Source organism: Orcinus orca, chromosome 10 (assembly GCF_937001465.1).
Source record: "Orcinus orca chromosome 10, mOrcOrc1.1, whole genome shotgun sequence".
Lineage (NCBI taxonomy): Eukaryota > Metazoa > Chordata > Mammalia > Artiodactyla > Delphinidae > Orcinus > Orcinus orca.
In genome coordinates, this window is record NC_064568.1 from 31804246 (window position 1) to 31818752 (window position 14507).

The 14507-nt window shown below is 35.4% G+C and overlaps 1 protein-coding gene across 1 annotated transcript in view; it reads left to right on the forward strand.

The window, feature by feature from the left end:
* DNAH12 (dynein axonemal heavy chain 12) overlaps positions 1–14507 on the forward strand; it is a 229243-nt gene that overhangs the window by 186880 nt on the left and 27856 nt on the right. The window contains exons 57-61 of the mRNA XM_049715390.1: positions 604–818; positions 1523–1715; positions 3012–3204; positions 7304–7476; positions 12149–12289. Coding sequence (XP_049571347.1) covers positions 604–818; positions 1523–1715; positions 3012–3204; positions 7304–7476; positions 12149–12289 — 915 coding nt within the window. The remainder of the gene's footprint in view (positions 1–603; positions 819–1522; positions 1716–3011; positions 3205–7303; positions 7477–12148; positions 12290–14507) is intronic.

Consider the following 14507-nt stretch of genomic DNA (forward strand, 5'->3'; position numbering starts at 1 on the left):
TTTAAGTTTTTATCAAATACGTAGGATTATTTTTTATATTATGTTAACAGATGACATGTATTAAAATTACCATGAAAACAGTATGTTATGTTGGAAAAAACACAGCTCTTTGTCCTACTTCTGACATTGAACTAGTTTTTTAACCTTAGAACCTTGGGCAAAGTACTCCCTGAGACTGAATTTCTTCACTTCAAAAATAAATGAGGGGGGGCTTCCCTGGTGGCACAGTGGTTGAGAGTCCGCCTGCCGATGCAGGGGACACAGGTTCGTGCCCCGGTCCAGGAAGATCCCACATGCCGTGGAGCGGCTGGGCCGGTGAGCCATGGCCCCTGAGCCTGCGCGTCCAGAGCCTGTGCTCCGCAACGGGAGAGGCCACAACAGTGGGAGGCCTGCGTACCGCAAAAACAAACAAATAAATAAATAAATAAGAATAAAACTCCTTTTCACTTTTTTCTCACAGGAATTTTGTGAAGCTTAATCCTGGTAATGTACGTGAAACACTTTGTACAGATTGATGGTGATGTTTATTATGTAAATTATATAATTTTAAAGAAATCTCAACATCTATTTATTCCTCTCAGAATATTTCTTATTATATTCTAGGCCTTTAATGATTGACCCCCAGGGTCAAGCCAATAAATGGATCAAAAACTCTGAGAAAGAAAATCAGCTTAGTGTTATTAAGCTATCAGATTCAGACTATATGAGAACGCTGGAAAACTGTATTCAGTTTGGAACTCCACTTCTATTAGAAAATGTTGGTGAAGAACTGGATCCTTCTTTGGAGCCTTTACTACTTAGACAAACTTTTAAACAAGGTAGAAATCAATTGATATTAGCTGGTAAAACTGAAAGGTGATTGGATTATCTCTGAGGCAAGAGAAACATTACATATTTTAATAATAATGTTAACGCAGAACTTCTGTGTCATTGTTATGCATGAAAGGAAATTTGGAACAAGTATCAGATATTCTAAAGTAAATACCTTCATTGCCTTAATCACTGTTACCTAGACTGTTGTTCAGTAGAGAACATGAAGTTGAAGCCAGCCTGAAATTCCTTTATCTTGTGACCAAGGACCCCACAAAGTCCATTACTATGAATAGTAGTGGTTAATGTGGACCAGAGTTGACTTTAGGTAGACATTGCCCACCATATATCTTTCTGCTTATAAAAATTTGATCTCTGTCAAGCGCTAGTACTTTTAAGAGCTTTAGCAATATATAAATAATTTTGGAATCATTATTGAAAAGTAATGGAAGAAGTAAGATCAAAAGGAATCTTGATTTAGAAGGCTCCATGACAACCAGAGAAAATGTCTTATAGTACCCCAGAATTAATGAGTCCTGCTGTATAATTGCTTACTTGCCTCTGTGTTATATGTGACTTTTGCAACACCTTTTTGTATTCTATTTGAAATTACTTTATGACTTTTTACTTGTAACCTAGGAAGGGCTTTAACAGGGGGGATGGGCTATGTAACTTTGGCTTATTTATTCTGCATTTTTTTTCTGAAATACAGGTGGCATTGATTGCATCAGACTTGGTGAGGTCATTATTGAGTATTCCTTTGATTTCAAGTTTTATATCACCACAAAGCTGAGGAATCCACACTATATGCCAGAGCTGGCTACAAAGCTATCTTTGCTCAATTTCATGATAACTCCAGAAGGACTTGAAGATCAATTACTAGGTATTGTTGTTGCAAAGGAAAGGTACGTGTTTTTTTAGATACTTCCATGGGGTATAGAGAGGGATATTTGTAGGCCATTAATACTTTTGTTATGTGATTATTTTGAAACCTTGTCAAAATTTTATATTTTGTCATTATAAATTAAATAAGTATTTAATTCTTTAAAATAGCCATTCTGTAACAAGTAAGTTATAAACCAACCATGTTATATTGGGCTTTTAGTATGGGTAGCAGGATTCAGGTGATATGCCATGACTTCTGACTTGTATCTGACTGTTTGAGCCAAAAAATTTCATCCCTAGGAATGTATGCTACAGACAAAATCAGAAATGTGTTCAAAGACATATACAGGATATTAATGAAATAAGAAAATACTTAGGACAAGAATGAAAAAGCAGGATACAAACCTATATATGGTAGGGGTAATATTTGTTTTTAAAAAGTTAATGCATGAATGGATATCCATATATACCAAAAAAAGATTGAGAAAGAATATTGACAGTGATAATCCTTAGGATTGGTAAGATTATGGATAATTCTTATTATTTTCTTTATACTTTATGTATTTTTCCATTGCTAGCATGTATTATTTTTTAAATGAGAAAAAATATTATGATACCTAGAAGGGCTACTAGTAAAGAATTGCTTCCTGAAGGAAACCTTTGATTCCACTTGAAGCTTAATATAACACTATCAAGTAGTCTATTACATGAAATCAACTTATAAGTGAAAATATGTACCATGAAGTTCTTTTGTTATTTTCAGTGTTTATCCCACTTGCGCAGTATCCAAGACAGAACTATGTCATAAAATATTCTATAACATGGTGAATTATGTTATTTTGAAGTTTCATACCTTCACTGTTAAGATATAAGTGCGAGTTTTGTCTTTTACTTGAAGAGCCAGTTGTAGGATGAGTCATCTTTTCTGTCTCCTGTTGTAGAAGAGATGATGAAAATGGGACTGAATATGATTAAGCCAAGGAATAGATAAGAAGTCTCATATTCTGAGTTTCTTTTCCAGTTCTTATTCTCACACAATGAGCTAAGCCATATGGATAAATTTAACATATTCTTAGACTTACTGTAGTATATGTTATTGCCACATTTTACATATATGTAATTAATGCTTTTTTTTGCTTGAGTTTCTCAAATTATTATTTTCATGGGAGCATTTTTTTCTTAGGTTAGGAAAAAGAGATTACTCATCTTAATTTGTATTATATGTCTACAAAATTATTTAACTGTCTACAAAATTGGGATATCTAATATTTGGATAAAATACTATAAATTTAGACTAAATGTTTTTATCTTTTTAGACCAGAATTAGAAGAGGAACGAAATGCTCTTATTCTTCAGTCTGCAGCTAATAAGAAACAGCTAAAAGATATAGAGAAAAAAATTTTAGAAACATTATCATCTTCAGAAGGGAACATTTTAGAAGATGAAAGTGCAATTAAAGTCTTAGACTCTGCTAAATTGATGTCCAATGAGATAACAAAGAAACAACAGGTAAAAAAAGAATCCTAGAAATTTTTAGATTCTTAAGAGTCCAATGTGCTCCCACTCCCTAAGGAAAGTGCTATACTAGGCTTATGGGAAGAGGAAAAGAATTCGTAAAATACCAAAAGATAGAAACTAATTTTAAACTCATAAGAGAATATCTTATACTGTTGAATCATTCAAAACCTGGTGTCATCTCTGTGGCACCTATACACAGAAGAAATAAATTTGGAATGAAAAAAATTTTAAGCATACTTTTTATTATTGTGTAGGTAGGGTAAGCTAGTCAGGTTCATTCAAATTTTAATTGACTCTTCACCTAAAACTTAAGTTTGGGAATATGGCTTGCCTCTGTTCCTGGTTGGAACTTAAGATGTGTGAAGGTAATTGCTGGTTAATTGGACAGTAAGTGGTTCTAGGAACTAATAAGGATGATCTTCTGACATTGCCTTGTCTTTTGTCTGGGAGAGAGGTATGAGAGTTGGGAGTGGCAGGTAGAGGAAGGAAGACACATACAATAATGTACTTATTGCAAATTCATCTAACACAGCTAAATGGTATTTTTATATTGCATCTTTTAAAAAATATAATCCTACAGTGTTATGGGTGGAAGAAGCCTTAGCTATTTGTCATCTTTAGCATTTCATAGTTGAGAAAAGTAGGGCCCAGAAAAAGTAGTTAAGGCCCAAGTTCATACAATGAAATGATAATACAGAATGACTTTAGTAGGCTAACTTTACTGATTTTCAGACCTTTCAATCCTCCTTGGCCCACCCAATGAATTAAACACACCTTAATATTGGCGTAATTAAAAAATAAAAAGAAACCTAATAGAAATTTCACTAGTTGCTCAGCATCCTCCTGTTTGCACCCTACCCCATGCACCCCAGTTTTGGGGTAGAGGATTTCCAAAAGGTCTAGGCACCTTTCCCCTTGGGATGGGTTTAGTTTTATATGAATGTGATGGTAATGACTCTCTCTAGCCAGGTGTACTGTTTTGTTTTGTGTTTGTGCTTTTCATTTCAGGAGAGCCAAAAGGAGTAGTGTCTTAGAGTAATATGCTGTGGTAGCCTCCCATCTGGGGACCATGGCTGAGATATTCTATAATGTCTGCCTTACCAATTAATGTTCGTCAGAGCAGAACCCATTCCTCATTTTCCTCTCACCACAGTGTTTTTTCAAAGGGAAGAAAAGACAGGAAGCATTTATCAGCTTATTTCCTATTAGACTCAAAGAGGAAAGTAGATATCAATATTTATTGGTTCAAATACTTCATCTTACAAAAAGAGAGAAATTTAATCATAATATCTTTTTGACTGGGTCTCATTAATCATTACAAACATAATTTAGAATTCACTATATATTTTGATTTAAAACATGCTCTGTATCTGGCCCTGACTTTTATCCACCCACCTACCCAGATGTAAGATAAACCATCTTCAGAGCAAAGTGTTCCCACATAGTCTAAAACCTGCTTTTCCCTTTTATCCCAACCCATAAGATTAAATAAACACAAACAAAACTTTAAGAATTTGTTCTGGACTTCCCTGGTGGCGCAGTGGATAAGACTGCACACTCCCAATGCAGGGGGCCTGGGTTCGATCCCTGGTCAGGGAACTAGATCCCACATGCATGCCGCAACTAAGAGTTCACATGCCACAACTAAGACCCTGTGCAATTAAATAAATAAATATTTTTTTTAAAAAAAAGAATTTGTTCTATAAGTTTCAAAGCCTTCCCTCCCTGCAAAAGTTGTCTTGATTGAAGTTTAGTCTTGTGGATTCTTGGAAAGTATAATATATATAAATAGCACAGCCCCGGAAATTTTTACAAATAATAAATTCTCCTCTTTTAACATCGTGTGCTCACAATGTTTATTTGTTAGAAAGTGTCTTGTCCTTTGATTTTAGGCCATTAATGGTAATTAATCAAAACTCTATATGTCTTGAGTTTAGTGTTTCATACTAAGCAGCCAAGTATATATAAATATAACACTATTTATAAATACACTGCAGATTAAGCCTTGGAACCTGAGTTAAATTATTATTTACTCTTTAAAAATAATAACAATATTTGCTCAATGTTTTTGCTTACTGTTGCTGTTAATGGTAAATGGCATTTAGCTGAAAAAATTAAGGGTTAAATAACAGGAGGTTAAAATGAGAATACCAAGATTATGCTTTCTTTTGTAAAAATGTCATTAATTTCCATTGTTGATAACTTTGTTTCACTTATAGTCAAGTTTGAGGTTCAAACCTTACTTTTAATTGTAGCTACACTGTAATTTGGGGGAAAGTTTGCTTGCAAGGAACAGAAACCTACTCAAATTAGCTTAAATAAAAAATATACAAGGGGATATTTTATTTTCCCAATTATAGGAAGTACATACAGGCCTCAGGAATTAATGGAAAGCATTAAGTTTCTATGCTCTTTGTCTCTCCCTTTCTCTAAGGTTGTGTCGTTCTCATATGTGCTTCTTTCTGCTCCATCCGGAGACCAATTTTTTCTGTAAAACTTTTATACTGTTCCTTCGTACGTTTATCTTGCACATAGAAACCAACTCTGATACCATTACCTTTTAGCACTAAGGCCAAGTACCACCTGATTTCAGTTTTTGATGCTCCTAAAGTTCTCATTCTCTGGCGGGAAAATTAATTAGCTTATTTTGGGCCTGGTTCTATCCCTCCCACCTGATTTAATCAGCTATAAACAGGATCATTCAATATAAACATGGCTACATAGGCACATTTATTCAAGAGAGTCTGTGGCCAGCATTTCCAAAGAAGGGAGAGAGGGTTGGAGAAATGCTCTACATGTTTTTCCTGTAGAATATGAACCTATCAGATTGAGTTGTCATTGGAAGGGCTGTTATCTTGGAGAAATTTTTTCATTTGGGGTTAAATATCTATACCCTTATTAAGCCCAGAAAATTTAAAAATTTGAGAATTTCACTGTAAAAAGGTATTCTTAATGTATCAAACCATCAGCCAACAAATATTTCTGAATTCCTACTTTGTCAGACTTTGTGCTGGGTTCTGGTACACATGTTGACACCTTAAGCCATACACACATGCACACTTGCTGTCTCTCTCTCCATCTCCCTCTCTATCTCTGACCTATTAAAATAAAAGAGGGTGAGTGACAATAATAGATACATGTCAGATGAAGGCAAAGAATAAGGAAAGATTGACAGTTTTGTATTCCTCAAATAAGAAAGAGATGATTGGTGGGTAGTTACACCTTCAATCTGTAAAGAGATTTTTCTTTCTTTTACCTCCCTTCTTTCCACCCTCTCTTCTTCTTCCCTCTCTCCCTAGCTCTTTCCTTCCTTCCTTTTCCTTTCTTTCTTTTTTAGACTTTTTTTTGGCTGCGTTGGGTCTTAGTTGCAGCATGCAGGAGCTTCGCTGAGGCATGTGGGAGCTTTAGTTGCAATGCGTGGGCTCTTCATTGCGGCACAGGGGCGTCTCTCTAGTTGTGTCATGCAGGGTTTCTTTTCTCTTGTCTAGTTGTGGCCCATGGGCTCCAGAGCACCTGGGCTTTGTAGTTTGCGGCATGCAGGCGCTCTAGTTGAGGCGCGCAGGCTCAGTAGTTGTGGTGCACGGGCTTAGTTGCCCTACGGCATGTGGGACCTTAGTTCCCGGACCAGGGATCGAACCAGTGTCCCCTGCATTGGAAGGCAGATTCTTTACCACTGGTCCACCAGGGTAGTCCCGCCCTTTCTTTTTTTTTTTTTTTTTTTTTTTGCAGTACGCGGGCCTCTCACTGTTATGGCCTCTCCCGTTGCGGAGCACAGACTCCGGATGCGCAGTCTCAGCGGCCATGGCTCACGGGCCCAGCTGCTCCGCGGCATGTGGGATCTTCCCGGACCAGGGCATGAACCCGTGTCCCCTGCATCGGCAGGCGGACTCTCAACCACTGCGCCACCAGGGAAGCCCCCTCCCTTTCTTTTTTTTATAGATTTTAGCATAGTAAAGCCCTTTGATGTAAACTATGCCTGTATAATTTTGTCATTAAGTTAGGGGATATTTTTAATATAAATTTCATTATATGAAAAATATATAATTAAAACATCTCCTATTTCTTAATCTTGATTTTTCTCTTCTTCTAGATTGCAGAAAAAACAGAACTCAAAATAGCAGAGTCTCGAGAAGGCTATAGACCTATTGCTAAACATTCATCAGTATTATTCTTTAGCATTGCAGACCTGGCTAACATTGATCCCATGTACCAGTACTCTCTCATCTGGTTTGTGAACCTTTATATCAACTCTATTCATGACAGGTAAACATTCTCTAGCTTCATTCATGCTCCCTAGGTTGGATTTTCACCACCCTTCCATTTAAAATATATAATTTTTTTCTTACTGTTTATATAACACATATTCACTATAGAACATTACAAAGTATGGGAAAAGTGAAGGAAGGAAGGAAGGAAGAAGGGAGGGAAGGAAGGGGAAGAGGGAAGGAAAGAAGGATGGGAGGAAGGGAGGAAGGAAGGAAGGAAAGAAGGAAAAAGCAAGCAAGCAGGCCTCATTTCTATTTTAAGTTTTGTTTCACTTCTACTCAAGATTTAGGCATAGAGGGATTAGCTTTAGGTCTTTTTGCCCCTCTCTTTTGAATATTTTGATAAAGCACATGACCTATCTTTGCTAGCAACTCCAATATATCTTTCTCCAGCCTTGAGGTCTCTAAAAAATTTCAGCCCCACATTTCTAATCATTTGCTAGATATTTTCACTTTAACCAATTACTGAATGTGCACAGATTTTGGAGTTAGACTGGAGTAAGCAATTAAATTTCAGTTCTACCACATAATAGCTGCATGAATACAGGCAAGTCAGCTAACTTTTCTGTAATTGCCTCAATTTTTCTTATCTATAAAATAGGGATAATAATAATACCTACCTTTAAGAGTTGTTATGAGAATTAAAAAGATAATATTTATAGAGTATTTTTTAACAATATCTGGTATTTAGTAACTTGTTAAGTAGAATAAAAATATGATTTGAGCCTAGCATATGTGTTCTACATGGGCTTTTGGTAGAACAATCTTTCCTGAGTGATTGAAATCCCTAAACTTTCCCAGTTGGGATTTGGAATTTGAATTAACATACCCTACGTGATGTAGGATGTTCAAGTTGAAGAATTGTCAATAATAGGTGTCGAGGATGTGAAGTCATCAGAACCCTCATACACTGCTGGTGGGATTGTAAAATAATGCATCCACTTTGGAAACATTTTTAGAAGTTCCTCAAAATATTAAACATAGATTTGCCGTATGATCCAGTATTTCCAGCAAATCTAGCAATTCTTGGGTATATACGAAAGAGAATTGGATGCATGTATTTACACAGAAACTTACAGTCTTTTTGTTTTTATATGCAAAAAACTATATTCAAAAGTTACTTGGGTTAGTTTTTCCTCCTTTAGTATGATGATGTTTGTTATTCACGTGAAATACAGTTAGGGTAATTTGTTTATTTTTATATTTCATTTTAGAGTTTCCCCCTTTTCCTTGTTGATTTTAATTATATTTTTGAGTACGTAAGCCATCAATATGACTCCAAAAGTAAATCCCATACAGAAGGTCTGCTCAGAGAAGTGTCACTACCCCCTCCCCTTCCATCCCATTCCCATGGATCCAAGTATTACTTTTTAAAAATTAAACTTTTAATTTTTAGATAATTGTAGATTCACATGCAATTATAAGAAAAAAAGCAGCAATCCCATGTACTCTTTATGCAGTTTCCTCAATGGTGATGTCTTGAGAAACTGTAGTACAATATCACAACCAGAATATTGATGTTGACACAGTCAAGATACAGAGTACTTTCATCACCACAAGGATACCCATGTTGCCCTTTTATAGCCATACTCATCTTCCTCCCATTCTCATGCTGACCATAACCCTTGGCAACCACTAATCTGTTCTCCATTTCTATAATTTTGTCACTTCAAGAATGTTATATAAATGGAATCATACACTATGTAACTTTTGGGAATTGGCTTTTTTTCACCCAATATAATTCTCTGGGGATTCATTTAGATTGTTTACTCCTTTTTATTGCTGAGAGGATTTAATGATATTGATGTACTACAGTTTGTTTAATCATTCACTTGTTACAGGACATCTGGGTTATTTCCAGGTTTTGGCTTTTACAAATAAAATTGCTATAAAATGCATGGACAGGTTTTTGTGTGAACATAAGTTTTCATTTCTCCAAGATAGCTGCCCAGGAGTGCAATTGCTGGGTCATGTGGTAGTTGCTTGTTTATTTTTTTTTAAGTAACTGCTAAACTTTCCTAGAATGGGTGTATCATCTTAGATTCCCATAAGTATTACTGAAAAAATTGAACTAAAAAAATGAAAGCAACGTATTCTTATTGCAAAAGTTTTAAGCATGTAAGAGTATAAAGAAGAAAATAATTATTAGTCATAACCCATCCAGAAGTAATCACTTTTGTCCATATGTTTTCTTACTTTTCTTTTTTTTTTTTAACATATGGATCTTGATCTAGATTTTGTGCTTCTTTGAGGCAGGTAAATGTTTCATAATTCTTTATCTCTTACAGTTCCCTCCCCAGCTTAGATTCTCACACTAATAGATATTCAGTAGGTGCTTTTTAATTAACTGATTGTTTTCAGTCATTTGGGAGTACAATAAGAAATTTAGAATTTTGAAAATAGAGAGATGGTGTAAACCATATTTCATTTTCTCATAGAATTATACCCCATTTTTAACATATAGCTTCATACGAAGTTGCACACACACAAAACTGTACAGGGAGGTCCCATGTACCCTTTACCCAGTTTCTCCAGTTCTTACATCTTTTTTTTTTCAGCTGAAGTGTAGTTAATGTACAATATTATGTTAGTCTCAGGTGTACAACATAGTGAGTCAACATTTAAATACATTAAGAAATAATCACGACAATAAGTCTAGTAACCATCTGTCACCATACAAAAGTATTACAATATTATTGACTATATTCCTTATGCTATGTTGCATACCATGTCTGATTTATTTTCTGACTGGAAATTTGTACCTCTTAATCCCCTTCACCTATATGGCCCCCACCCCATCCCCTCTGGCAACCACCAGTTTGCTCTCTGTATCTATAAATCTGTTTCTGTGTTGTTTTGTTTGTTCATTTGTTTTGTTTTTTAGATTCTACATATAAGAGAGATCATATGATATTTTTCTCTGACTTATTTCACTTAGCATATACACTCTAGTTCCTTCCATGTTGTTGCAAATGGCAAATTTTCTTTTTTTATGGCTAAGTATATGTTGTGTATATATACCACGTCTTCTTTATTCAGTCATCTATTGATGGACACTTAAATTCCAATCAAAAAATGGGCAGAAGACCTAAATAGACATTTCTCCAAAGAAGACACGCAGATGGCCAAAAGGCACATGAAAAGATGCTCAGCATCGCTAATTATTAGAGAAATGCAAATCAAAACTACAATGAGGTATCATCTCACACCAGTCAGAATGGCCATCATCAAAAAGTCTACAAATAATAAATGCTAGAGAGGGTGTGGAGAAAAAGGAACCCTCTTACACTGTTGGTGAGAATGTAAACTGGTACAGCCACTATGGAGAACAGTATGGAGGTTCCTTAAAAATCTTAAAATAGAACTACCAGGAGTGCAATCCCACTCCTGGGCATATATCCAGAGAAAACCATAATTTGAAAAGATAATCAGCTCAGTACTTTGTGACCACCTAGAGGGGTGGGATAGGGAGGGTGGGAGGGAGACACAAGAGGGAGGAGATATGGGGATATATGTATATGTATAGCTGATTCACTTTATTATAAAGCAGAAACTAACACACCATTGTAAAGCAATTATACTCCAATAAAGATGTTAAAAAAATCAATCAATATGATATACTACATTAATAAAAAGAAGAGAGAAAAAAAAGATGCGGTATATATGTACAGTGGAATATTACTCAGCCATAAAAAAAGAATGAAATAATGCCATTTGCAGCAACATGGATGGACCTAGAGATTCTCATACTAAGTGAAGTATTCTAGACTGAGAAAGACAAATATGGCATCGCTTGTATCTGGAATCTAAAAGAAAAAGACACAAATGAACTTATTTCCAAAACAGAGAGAGACAGACACAGAAAACAAATTTATGGTTACCAAAGGGGAAAACAGGAGTCAGGGGAGGGATACATTAGGAGACTGGGATTAACATATACACATTACTATGTATGAAATAGATAACCAACAAGGACATACTATATAACACAGGAAACTATACTCAATATTATATAATAACCTATAAGGGAAAAGAATCTGAAAAAGAATATATAGATTTATATGTATATATATAAATGTATAACTGAATTGCTGTGCTGTACACCTGAAATGTACACAATATTGTAAATCAACTATACTTCAATTAAAAAAAAATAATGTTGCAGTAAACATAGGGTGCATATATCTTTTTGAATTAGTGTTTTTGGAGTTTTGTGGTGGGTACATACCCAGAAGTAGCATTGCTGGATTGTATAGTAGTTCTATTTTTATTTTTTTGAGAAACCCCCATACTGTTTTTCATAGTGGAACTATGTACCAATTTACAATCCCACCAATAGTGCATGAGGGTTCCCTTCCAATGATAATATCTTATATAACTATAGTACAGTATCACAACCAGGAAGTTCACACTGGTACAATCCAGAGCGCTTACTCAGATGTCACCATTTTTATTGGGCTGACCAAAAAGTTCTTTCGGGTATTTTCCTGAATAAACTTTTTGGTGAACCCAATATATGCACGTGTGTGTGTGTGTGTGTGTAGTTTCATATTTTTAACAGTGGTTATTTCGATAAAATAAAAACAACTTGTATGTTAATTCATATGTTACTTATTTTTTCTTAGTTTTACTTGACTCAATATATTTTCCTTTTTTTTTTAACCTTTCAGTAACAAATCCAAAATTTTGGAAAAGCGCCTACGATATTTAAATGACCACTTCACATACAACTTATATTGTAATATATGCCGATCACTGTTTGAGAAGGACAAGCTATTGTTTTCTTTTTTATTATGTGCCAATCTTCTTTTGTAAGTTACTTGCTTTTTCTTTCTTTTAAAAACTTGCCTGGGGCTTCCCTGGTGGCGCAGTGGTTGAGAGTCCGCCTGCCAATGCAGGGGACATGGGTTCGTGCCCCGGTCCGGGAAGATCCCACATGCCGTGGAGCAGCTAGGCCCGTGAGCCATGGCTCCTGAGCCTGCACGTCCGGAGCCTGTGCTCCGCAACGGGAGAGGCCACAACAGTGAGAGGCCCGTGTACTGCAAAAAAAAAAAAACTTGCCTGGAAAACCTAATCAATGGCTTCTCACAGAAGGATATCATGTTTTAGCTCTGCATAATTCATGATTTTACTTGTACATTTCTCTATAGTAGTATTGGTGTTTTGATGTTTGATTTTTAAAATTTGGATCATACAGAAAAGCTCACAAAATGTTCAGGTACAGTTTGGTAAATTCGTACAAAGCAAAAATCTGCATAACTACCACTCAGATCAAGAAATAGAGTTTTCAGGGAATTCCCTGGCAGTCCAGCACTTAGGACTCGGTGCTTTCACTGCTGGCCTGGTCAGGGAACTAAGATCCTGCAAGCCGTGTGGCGTGGCCAAAAAAAAAAAAGAAAGAGAGTTTTTAGATTGGCTTCTTTCACTTAATAACACGTATTTAAGATTCTTCTATGTCTTTTCATGGCTTGATTGTTCATTTCTTTTTAGCACTGAGTAATATTTCATTGTCTGGATGTACTGTAGTTTATTCACCTACTGGAGGACATCTTGGTTGCTTGCAAGTTTTGAAAAGTATGAATAAAACTTAAGGTTTTTGTGTGCACATAAGTTTTTAACTTATTTGGTTAAATACTAAGAAGTGTGATTGCTGGATCATGGGTAAGAGTATGTTTAGTTTTATAAGAAACTGTATTCCAAGAGATTCCATGCAGCATCTCAGCATTTTTAGGAATCTTGGCTTGTGGTCCTTGATGTCCTGAATGTTGAAACTGACCCACACTCTGGAAAAAGCAAAAACTCGGGCCAGAACATATTGGGCAGGGGAAGGTGCTGAAGGAGCACCTTTATTTTCTCACTCATGGGACCATTAAAATATTAAAAGAGTTTTCTTCTTGACTAATATTTTCTCTGTGAAAATTACTTTGAAAATGGGTCCTAAGTGAAAGTCTAAATCCATTCTGCATCACAGATCCCAGAAGAGGCTCAACAAGCATATAGGTTACATTCCTTAATCCATTGCATTCTACCAGCAATGAATGAGAGTTCCTGTTGCTTCACAACCTTGCCAGCATTTGGTCTTGTCAGTGTTCTGGATTTCACCATTCTAATAGATGCGTAGTGTAATCTTGTTTTAATTTGCAATTCACTAATGATATATAATATTGAAAATATTTTCATTTGCTTATTTGGTATCTTTATATCATTTTTGGTGAAGCATCTGTTAGGTCTTTTGTCCATTTATTAATCAGTTTGGTTGTTCATCTTTTGTTGTTGAGTTGGATGACAGTCCTTTATCAGATACATCTTTGGGAAATATTTTCTCCTAGTGTGTAGCTTGCCTTCTTATTCTCTGTCTTTTGCAGAGCAAATGTTTTAAATTTTAATGAATTTCCACTTCATCAATTCTTTTTTTCATGGATTGTGCCTTTGGTGTTGTATCTAAAAAGTTATTGCCATATCTAAAACCTCCTAGATTTTTTCCTATGTTATCTTCTAGGAATTTTATAGTTTTGCATTTTACATTTAGGTCTATGATCCATTTTGGGTAAATTTTTGTGAAGTGTGTGCGTGTGTGTTTATATATATTTGTTTATGTTTTTCTTATTTTCCTTTCTTACACAAAGGGAATACACCGTAAATGTTCTTGTGCACCTTTTTCTATTAATATAAATGTAAGTCACTCGATAGAGATATCCTCTTTTTTTCAGCTTTATTAGGTGTAATTGCCACATTATGCAATTCCCCCATTGTAAGAATACAGTTAGATGATTTTTAGTACATTTATATAATTGTGCAACCATCACCAAAATCCAGTTTTAGAACACTTCCATCATCCCCAGAAGTTTCCTTTTGCCAGTTTAGTCAATTCCTGCTCTTACTTCCAGCCCCAGGTAATACTGATCTGCTTTCTGTCTCTATAGTTATTCCTGTTCCAGAAATTTTATGAGTGAGACATTAGATGGCCCAGAGTATGATCCATCTTTGTAAATGTTCTATGTGCTCTTGGAAAGAATGTATATTTTGCTG